The 10,474-nt window shown below is 41.7% G+C and overlaps 1 protein-coding gene across 1 annotated transcript in view; it reads left to right on the top strand.

The window, feature by feature from the left end:
* The window catches only part of PTPN13 (protein tyrosine phosphatase, non-receptor type 13 (APO-1/CD95 (Fas)-associated phosphatase)), a gene marked incomplete at both ends in the record, with an annotated part of 40,260 nt that extends 30,178 nt beyond the window's left edge, over positions 1 to 10,082 (top strand). The window contains 10 exons of the mRNA XM_010146226.1: positions 899 to 992; positions 1,843 to 1,928; positions 2,791 to 2,953; positions 3,853 to 4,067; positions 4,157 to 4,255; positions 5,420 to 5,781; positions 5,967 to 6,141; positions 7,413 to 7,571; positions 9,594 to 9,765; positions 9,872 to 10,082. Of these exons, the coding sequence (XP_010144528.1) occupies positions 899 to 992; positions 1,843 to 1,928; positions 2,791 to 2,953; positions 3,853 to 4,067; positions 4,157 to 4,255; positions 5,420 to 5,781; positions 5,967 to 6,141; positions 7,413 to 7,571; positions 9,594 to 9,765; positions 9,872 to 10,082 (1,736 nt within the window). The remainder of the gene's footprint in view (positions 1 to 898; positions 993 to 1,842; positions 1,929 to 2,790; positions 2,954 to 3,852; positions 4,068 to 4,156; positions 4,256 to 5,419; positions 5,782 to 5,966; positions 6,142 to 7,412; positions 7,572 to 9,593; positions 9,766 to 9,871) is intronic.
* Positions 10,083 to 10,474: the final 392 nt, after the last annotated feature.

The following is a 10,474-nucleotide window of genomic DNA, read 5'->3' as shown; positions in this document are numbered from 1 at the left end:
GCAGGAGTTACTGAATAGCATCAAGCCTGCTGTATGCATGCTGTGCATGCATTGGTTTTGTAGGAAGTGTTAAAAGATGCCAAAAAATGCAAAGATTTCCCTTACAGGATGATCAAGCGGTACCTTCCTTGACCTTTCCTTTTTCAGCCTCCATTCTGCCCCTTGCATTGTTATCCTGTACAGAGGTGAAAAGCTGTACAATTAGCTGTTTTAAGTCTTCACATGTACTTTGGGAGTAAACACGAACACATTGTTGGTTCCATCCAAGTGTGCAGAGAAGCACTTACAGTGCAGCAGTGAGCCAGAATCATACAATGGTTTGAGTTGGAAGGGACCTTTAAAGACCATCTAATCCAAGCCCCCTGCAATGCACAGAAGGGCTAAGGCCCCCCAAAAACAAAGCTGTTTGAGCTTCAGCAAATTTTTTCGGCTTAGTCCTTCAAACTTGTATGAGCTGAGAGAAAGCAGCACTCCTTAGTCTCCTGTTACATCAGAGAGGGCATATTGGAGTAGCATACTGCGTGAGTATGCGTCTTCTGCTTTGGTATGCTGTGCTTTCACACATCTCTGAGATTCGATATGCATGCAAGCATGTAAAGTCTGGCATCATGCAGGCATGTTTCTGCTCAAGGACGTTTATTTGGTTTGGGTGCATTTGCATTGTGATGCATCATGTTTTTACAATCTTCCCACCCTGACTTCGTTCATTAGAAACTGTGTGGCTGCAAAAACATCTTGTGTAACGTTTAGGTTTTGATAGTTTGGCTGGCTGTTGTTTTTACATAGCAGTAGCCCAAGTGCTTCCTGAGTACAGTTTTCCTTGTGTGACACTGTGTTTAATTACTAAATATCCTAACTGTAAAAAGACTAACAAGTCCTATTTTTGCTTTCTGTTTAGGGCGGTGTAAATACTAGCATAAGGCATGGTGGTATTTATGTGAAAGCAATTATTCCTAAGGGAGCAGCTGAAGCAGATGGCAGAATAGAAAAAGGTAGTATTTCAGTTCTTTCAATTGTGACTCTGACTGTGAAAAACAGTCACGTAACTGTCTGTGGTGGACTTGACCATACACTGAAGCTAGAAGCTAGAAAATCTGTTTGCCTCCTTTCGTTGTACCTTTTCCACAGGAAAGAAGAGCTGTTTTTCTAAGCTACTGCATTTGCAGTTGTCATTTTAAGTGTTGCCCTGATAGCTTGCAGGTGAAGAATAAAAAAAATGAAGTGTAGAACAACTGCAGAACCAACAGAAAACTGCTGAGGCTCTGTAGGGGGAAAATAGGAGACAGGCTGCAGGATTTTTTTACTTTGCACACCCCCCCACCCCCATGCAGTTTGTGTTAATGCAGAACAACTCTCTGTGCCAGCAGTGGAGACAGAGTATTGTATTATTTGTGACTTTTTGCGTGGCACGCTAAGCAACTCAATATAAAAAAATCACCATAATTGTTACAACTTCTCTTGTTCGTAAGCCAGACCACATTCTTTACTGAAGTGCGCATTTCCACTGTAGACTAAGGTGGGTTTTGGGGGGTTGTGGTTTTTTTTTTTTTTAAATAGTCTGAGCTTTGTGGCAGGCTATCATTCTGATGGCTACACTTCCTTTGACATAGGTTTATCCCACAGAATCATAAAATCATTCAGGTTGGAAAAGACCTTTAAGGTCATTGAGTCCAACCATATAATTTTGTTGCAAAGTTCTGGTTTTTTACTCAGTGTGGAGGGGAAGGAGAATTTACTTCAGTAACTGTCCTTGATAGCTGAGACTTGAAGATTGCTGTGTGTCATAAACCTTTTATATATGATGTTCTGCATACTTTTTCTTAAATTATCAATCATTTGTAGGTGACCGTGTGCTCTCTGTCAATGGGATTAGTTTGGAAGGTGCTACCCATAAGCAAGCTGTTGAAGCACTGAGAAACACTGGGCAGGTAAGTATCTGCTGGTTCTACTCTTATTTGTAGTAAACCAGATCTTCATGAGTGAAAAAGAGGTAAAGGAACATGAAAGCGTGAATTCTCCGCAGTGTCCTGATTGCTTCAGTTGTGCTTTTTTTAGACTCCTTGGCTTCCCAGGCCTTCAGTCTCACTGCCCAACCTAGTGAAATTCTGGCTCTATGTGCAGGTGAGAGGTCTGTGTGGAGCTGTTTTTTTTTCTTGTCCCTGGACTTCCTAGGAAGGAATCCCAGGTGCACAGGTTGGAAAGCCGCTGTAGCAGCATGCTACAGGCATGTCCTGAATCTCAGCCACTGAGGAGACAAGGGCTTCTATATAGGCAGCTCTGTTTGCACGCTGCGTTGATAGCCTTACTTGAGTTTTGGCTTTTTGGGATAGCGCTTGATTCTTTCACTGGTGTCTCCTCATTTAGTGGGGCTATGTATGGCAGCTGCTTCATGTGTGGAAGTACCTGCACACCTGAAAATAGCTAGTGAATGTACACGTTCAGAGCTGCTACGGTCTACTATTTGTGCTCACTTTATGAAATGTTCTTAACTCTTATTTCTGCGCATATGTGAAAATGACGCTGGTTTTGATGCTTCTTAACCCCTTCACAACTTTTTTGGAGGAAAACTTTTACTGTGCTGGCAAGTATTTTGCAAGTCCGTTGGTGTGTTTTGGAGGTTGTCACAGCCCTTAAAATAAGGACAAATGGAGAATGCACAGGAAGGGAAGTGTCTATAAAGTTTACTGCTGTAAAGCTTAGGACTCTGACAAGTTCGAAAGGAACTTACACTCTAGACTGTGCTACTCCATGACTGTTGCCAATTAATTGGGTGATGTTTCCTCTCTTTAGGTGGTACATCTGCTGCTGGAAAAAGGTCAGCTTTCAGTGACCAAGGTTCATGCTCCAGTAACACCACAATGTACGCCTCCAAGTCAGATGGGGCAATGTGAGTCACAGGAGAAACCAGCGACAAAACCTACAAATGCCAAAGATTACAGCTTTGTCACTGCAGGTCAGGTCACACGGGACAATTGTCTGAACTTCCAAAGCATCCTTTAGTTTTTATATTTTCTTCAAATCTTCTGTAGAACAGGCAAACAGGGGAAAGAGCTGATAGGAATCTATACCGAGCCCCTACACTTAATGAAGGCTCTTCCTTTCTGTGCGACATTTGTGTTTAAGATTTCTTTTCACATCTCAGTAACTTTATTTAGATATTATTAATTGTTTGCTCTCTCACTGTTCTTTGTTGTTTCACAATTTCAGCAGTCCTGCAGGCCAGGGCAGGAAGTAAAAGGGATGCTGCTAAGGAGTGCCTAAGGGGAGGGGTTTTTATATATATAATATTAAAAAAAAATGAGAGCTTCTGTAGGTCCTGCAGTTCCTGTCTAGGTGTGAGAAGGCATCAAGAGCTGGCTGGAGAGATTTGTGTAGCTGACTAGAGGTTGGCATATCTCAGCTTCTCTGTGAAAGACCCGTGAAAGTGGAGGGAAGCCTACTGAGAATCAGAAACCAATGCAGATAACTTCTGGTCTTCCTGCATACAATTTATCCTGACAGGAACTCCAGTTGCTGCTCACATTTGTGTCTGATCAGTGGCTAGAAGGGTTGTGTCACTCTCTGCTTAACAGGCTCCTTAGTGGACTTCCCGGGGAACACCCTGGTGTAGACATCCTGGCTTTCTCTGTATCGTGGATGTTGTCAGTGCAAGCCAGCAGACTGAGAAGTCACGATCAGCTTTTCGTTGTCTTTAACTTGGATGGATCTTTTAGATAATGTTTGTGTTTAGTAAAGTGGGAGAACCCCATGATGGGGAGAATGTGCATTGTCATGTCTGGAGTAAGAGCTCCAGCCACTTTTTTTCATGGGCAGGGTGCTGTAGGAAATAATAAGTTAATGTTTCTTTTGCAGAGAATACATTTGAGGTAAAGCTGTTGAAGAATAGCTCAGGTCTTGGGTTCAGTTTCTGCCGTGAAGATAACCTTACTCCAGAGCAACTGGGCTCAACTATTGTGAGGGTGAAAAAGCTCTTCCCTGGGCAGCCTGCTGCAGAAAGTGGGCAGATAGAAATTGGGGATGTCATTCTGAAAGTGAATGGAGCATCACTAAAGGGTTTATCCCAGCAGGTTTGTATCTTAGTAGCGAAACTCATGCTGTGGTAGTCCTGCAAGTCTTGGGAGTCTGCTTTTAATAATGAATCCCACTGTGGCCGTAGGAAGTCATCTCTGCTCTGAGGGGAACATCTCCAGAAGTCTCTCTTCTCCTTTGTCGGCCACCATCTGGTATACTACCAGACATCGATCCTTCTTTGTTGGTAAGGTGTATGGCATATGATTTTTTTTTTTTAATTGCCTTCCTAAGGTTCATTTATTTGATCTAGTGGGTAGGTTAGTTAAATGCAAGATGTACATGGGAAGATGGGGAGGGTGCTCACAGAAACATGGTTCTTATAGTAAATCCCTCAGGAGCGTACTAAGCATTTTGTGAAAATGCGAAAAGAATGCAGGGCTTCATTACTTTTTGTCCCCCCTCCATTTTGTGACTTAAGACATTGGAAATTAGCTTAATGCTCTGTTTCTGTGGTGGGGGTTTCTTAAATTTAAGTTATTTTAATACCATTTTCAAACAGTAAAAACCACTGCAAGTCTGATGACAGAGATTTAAATGTAGAAATACAAATTTAAATCAAGTTAAAATTAGAGTAAGAGATAAGCAACTGAGCAAATTAATAATACAAATAACTAGTCCTGTAATGAACCTCTTTGCAGCCTGGAATAACTTCAATCGAACAGCACATATGTTAAAAGAAGATAAAAACCAATGAACAAATGACAGTTTTTGTTTGTAACATTATCACAGAGTGGTGTGTTCATGAACACAAGAATTTGGCCACAAAGGTGTAAATTAAGCTTTTAAACTTTGTCTGCTAGCTGACATCATTCGAGGGAATATGTGATTATTGGAGAAACTGTTCTTCGTGCTCATGAGAGTTAATAACTTGGCTGAACAGTCTCCATTTGGGGTAAATTGTCATAGTTGTGGTCTGTAATGTAGCTTTGTTCTTAAGCTTCCCTTTTTGCCTCCTGTGTGAGATCAGTTTAACTTGAGTTCCATTGTATGCAGCGTGCTCTGGTTGGAAGGAATTCCATGGTAGTTGCCTGTATGACTGTTGGGCATAGCTTAAAGGCATGCCAGTAGGTTCTCCGAGGCTAACGCCAAGGGTATATTTGTTTTTCTTAGATGAGTTTGCAGTTCTTCAGCAGTTTGTTTCAAAATTTTGCACACTTTATCTTGGTCAAGTTGCATTGAACTTGGTGAAACTGTGCTACAATGTGTTTATGCACATAAAGTTGTTGAGACAACATCTACACAGAAGCAGCCACTGACTAATTGCTTTTGGTAATTTTATGCAGTCTTTGCAACTTTCTTTTGTCATGAAAACTGGAGTTGATTAATTACATCTCCTTGCACTCTGTAGACACCCATCCATTCACCCCAACAAGTATTTCCAGACATCAGCAGAGAAGCCTCTGGTGCATTAAATGGAGAACAAGGTGACAGTTCAGATGAAAATGAAACTACCGATCTGAGCAAGAAAAGGCTAAAATCCCCCTCTAGAAGAGACAGCTACAGTGACAGCAGTCGGAGTGGTGATGAGGAGATGATAGACTCACCTGCACAGATGGGCCTTGGCTGGAGTTCTGCGCTATATGAAACTTCAGGTGAATCTATGACACAAGCACATAGTCAGTACGAGGCACATGGTGATCAGGAGGAGGCTGTTCGCGCCATCTTATATTCTGATCAGGAAGCTCCTAGCAAGTCAGAGTTTGACGACAGGTATGCTGTTTATAATGATCCTTGTAATATTGCAGAAGGTGTTTACAAAAATAGTTTAGTGGACCTATTCATAGAAATACTTTTTCCTTTTGCTTTTTAGATCTGTATAAAGTCCATATATTCATTTACGATTGACAGCTATGTTGTACAACCTGATCCTTGTTTTTTTGCTTGTTTATCTCTAGTAATACGCCATTGGATTTGCCATTGATCCCTACCTGTAGAACTGTTCCTGGTGTTACCACATCTATTTTAATAAATGAGTGTTACGCTACTCCTACTTCTCAGCTGACTCCGCACCTGGGAGGAATGGATTCATTACTTGGCCAGTTGGAAAAAAGTGCTGAAGAATATGAGCCAGTAATATATTATTTCTATATCGTAGTACCATAAATGTACCTACTGCTGTGGCCCACTGGAAGTTGTTTTAGCCACAGTATTGGGAGTAACTGGATAGAAGCCAGGCATATTAATTTACAAATAGGATAGTTATAGGTTATACTTGCACTAACATGGGTATGTGCCATTTGTGACCAGTTAACTGCAGTTGTTCATATTAATGTCTGCAGGCATTCTCTTACTGAGCTGTGGAGGAGCTGATGTGTTGCCCTCTGTGAACGTGGAGGCATCCACGTGTACATAGGCAGATGTGTATACATCTATTTCCTATGTCATTTCAGCCTGGAAAACTTGGCATTAAATAGGTACATACCTCTGAATAATGTTCTCAGAGGAAGCTTGAATTGCAAATATGTTGATTCTCTGTTGGTTTTTTGTGTGGTTGTTCAGAGATCAGAGGATAAATCAGTGCAGCAGGGATATAGGGAGACTTTCTTCAATGCTGCATTTATATCTATAAATACCAAAGACTTCTTACTGTGCTGCAAAATGCAGTGTATTTCTAAGACTCTTCTGAAATACCTTCCTTCCACCCTAGAAATGTGTATGAAAAGGAATTCCTGCTTCCATATCCTCACACAATCCATTCACAGATTGAAAATCGAACTTTGATATGTCTCAGTTGTAAGAGTCTTTCAGATTACAAAGCTGTTCTAGCCCATATGCCATTTTGAGAAGAAAGAAATTGTCCTTTTCTTAGTCCCTTTCTCAAAAGCTTTTGCTGAACAATCCTGGTGCTCTGTGAGTTTCTATGCAAATGAGGCAGATCTGTATCTGTCAAATCAGAATTCATGCAAACTAAAATAGACAAAACATGTCTGTGTGTTCCATTCAGAGATAAGCTATGGTATTGTTCACCTACTCTCTTCAGGTGAATAGTTCCTGGTGTCTTTTTTTGAAAAATGTGAAGCCTTTTTTACACGTGGTAGCTAGTTGAGAGTAAAATAAGGTGTCAGTTTTGGTACGTACCTTCACAGTTTTGTTTAGATCATAGGCCTTTGGCCCAGGGCCCTCCATGCAAAACAGTAGTCTGTTTGAATTCGTTAGAATTACTTGCTTATTTGAAGCAGCTAAGCTGAGCCTGCTAAGACACGTCTCAGTACTCTTCAGGCTTGTGTTCCGCTTAAACCAGTAGGTAAATCAGTTGTGTATTTCTAACTGTCTTAACTTTGGTAAAGCATTCAAATTGCTTCTGTTTGTCTGTGTTGTAAAGTGCTATTTTCTTCCCCTAGGAAGTAGAGCTTCGAGTCACTATGACAAAGTCAGAAAAGGGGAGTCTGGGTTTTACAGTGACCAAAGGTAATGACAACATTGGCTGCTACATTCATGACATTGTTCAGGATCCTGCCAAAAGTGATGGGAGACTACGACCTGGAGATCGACTGATAAAAGTGAGAGAATTAATGTTTTCAGATACAGGGATTGCATGAAAAGGACAACTGTGAGTCAAAAAGAAAAGTTAGCTCTGTTGTGGGCCAAAGTAAACGTCACTGAGGAACAGAGGCATGCACCTTCTGAGAGACGTAATTTGATAGCACGTAAAAGAAACACAAGAACAAAAACATGTGAGAAGACTGATGAAGGGAGTTATGGTATATCCCACAGCTAGGTGTGTGTGCAACCACTATTCATAATGGCAAAAAATTGTTTAAAGAGTAAAGCATTCATTGATTAAATAAGATGGTTGTTCAGATATGTTGAGTGGTTGTTGGTCACATACATCTACGGCTAGCGTATTGTGAGAAATAATCTAAGAGATTTGCTGCAGAAGAGTTTACCAGCTGTGTATCAAGTAATACAGAAATTCATCACAGAATCATAAAATAGTTTGGGTTGGAAGGCATCTTTAAAAGTCATCTAATTCAGCCCCCCTGCAGTGAGCAGGGACATCTTCAACTAGATGAGGTTGCTCAGAGCCCCATCCAAGCTGGTCTTGAACGCTTCCAGGGAGGGGGCATCCTCAGCTTCTCTGGGCAACCTGTTCCAGTGTCTCACCACCCTCACAGTGATTAATTTCTTCCTTATAGCTAAACTATAGCTACCACCTTGTAGTTTAAAACCCTTACCCCTTGTCCTATTGTTACCGTTTGTCTCCAACTTTCTTAAAAGCTGCCTTTAAATATTGAAAGGCTACAGTGAGGTCTCTCCAGAGCCTTCTCTTCTCCAGACTGAACAATGCCAACTCTCTCAGTCTTTCTTCAGCGGAGGGATGCCCCATCCCTCTGATGAGTTTTGTGGCCCTCTTCTGGACCTGCTCCAACAGGTCCATGCCTTTCCTGTGCTGAAGATTCCAGAGCTGGATGCTATATTCCAGGTGGGGTTTCACCAGAGCAGAATCATCTCCCACAGCCTCGGTCTCTCCAGAGCCTTCTCTTCTCCAGACTGAACAATGCCAACTCTCTCAGTCTTTCTTCAGCGGAGGGATGCCCCATCCCTCTGATGAGTTTTGTGGCCCTCTTCTGGACCTGCTCCAACAGGTCCATGCCTTTCCTGTGCTGAAGATTCCAGAGCTGGATGCTATATTCCAGGTGGGGTTTCACCAGAGCAGAATCATCTCCCACAGCCTCCTGGCCACACTTCTTTTGATGCAGTCCAGGATACAGTTGGCTTTCTGGGATGCAGGTGCACATGTCCAGCGCAACTCACGTCCAGTTTTACATCCACTAGTACACCTAAGGCCTTCTTCACAGAGCTGCTCTCAATCGCATCATCCCCTAGCCTGTATTGATACTGGAGGTTGCCCCAACCCAGGTGCAGGACCTTCCTCTTAGCCTTTTTGAACCTCATGAGGCTCACATGGGTCTACTTCTCCAGCTTGTCCAGTTCCCTCTGGATGGCATCCTTATGACTCTTATAGTATTAGTTTGACTGACTGAAAATTTGCATTTAGGCTTACAGGGACTGTGAACAATGGTGACTAAGTGCATAACATAGAGCGTGTGTGTGAGTCATTACTAGATCAGGACACTGAATCACAGAATCATTTTATTTGGAAGAGACCTTTAAGATCATTGAGTCACACCGAAGCGCTGCTGGGTACTATGAAACTAAACTTTACTGAAAGTTAGGCAAATACAAGTAAAATTGGATTAGGTCGTGAATCAGACTTTGAGGTCTATGCAGTTATAGCATTCCAGATTTTTAAATAGGAACAGTAAAATAACATACCTCATCAGATTGTTTAGTATTTTGGACTGTAAACTTGTTTCTCCACTTATGAAAGTTCAGTTGCATTTATGTGTTCTGTCTCCTTGGGTTAGGTATGATGAACTGCAGCTGTTGTCAGTAGAGCATCTATTGTTTTATCCTTTAATACAAATGACAACGATAGGAATAGTGATACATACTTCCACAGTAGTGCTGTTTTTACTTGGAACTTAACAGGGAGATTTCTGTTTCTTTTATTTTCACAGGTTAATGACATTGATGTCACTAACATGAGTCATACCAATGCAGTCAACTTTCTCCGTGGTGCCTCAAAGACTGTCACATTAGTGCTAGGTCGTGTGTTGGAGTTACCCAAGATGCCAGTATTACCTCATTTACTGCCTGATATTACATTAACATGCCATAAGGAGGAGCTAGGTAATGCAGAACTTTACTGATTTTTGTTCTGAATCAAAATTTTTTTCCCTTCAGTTACAAGGAAATTACTCTCTTTTTTTTTTTTGTCCCTTTCTTTCCTCCTAAGGTTTGTTGTTATCAGGAGGCCATGACAGCCTTTACCAAGTTGTGTATATTAGTGACATTCTCCCTAGATCGGTTGCAGCCAGAGAGGAGAGTCTCCACGTACTAGATATTATCCATTACATTAATGGAGTAAGTACACAGGGAATGACTCTGAAAGAAGCCAGAAGAATGCTGGAAACATACCTTCCGAAAGTGGTGCTCAAAGCAACAAGGTGTGTTTTGGGAGCAAATGCTTCCCTGTACTTCTTGTTTTTCTCACATGATTGTGTGATTATATGGGTAAAACATGTCCCTGGTATGACAGCCAGAGTGGTACTAGGTGGCACGTTACTGAGGCCTGATGCCACAAAAAGGGTCTGTATGTTTGCAGGCTTTGTGCTTCAGTAGAGCAGAAGGGCACTTAGGAATTGCTGTGGTTTGTGTTTCTTGGGAAGACAAGGCTGTGTCCACCTATGAAGTGCAAGTATTCAAAATACCATTTTCAAAATATGGCACAGGTTATTTAAATACAGTTACTTCTTTTTCTTAAAACTGCTGCTGAGGGTTCTATAATCATACAATGTCAAAACCTTCGCGTGCCGCGTCGTAGCGTGCCGCGTCGTAG

The sequence above is a fragment of the Buceros rhinoceros genome, unplaced genomic scaffold (genome assembly GCF_000710305.1).
Source record: "Buceros rhinoceros silvestris isolate BGI_N320 unplaced genomic scaffold, ASM71030v1 scaffold17782, whole genome shotgun sequence".
Taxonomy (NCBI): Eukaryota; Metazoa; Chordata; class Aves; order Bucerotiformes; family Bucerotidae; genus Buceros; species Buceros rhinoceros.
The sequence above is the reverse complement of the archived record's forward strand: the minus strand, read 5'-3'. Positions and strand labels throughout refer to the sequence as shown.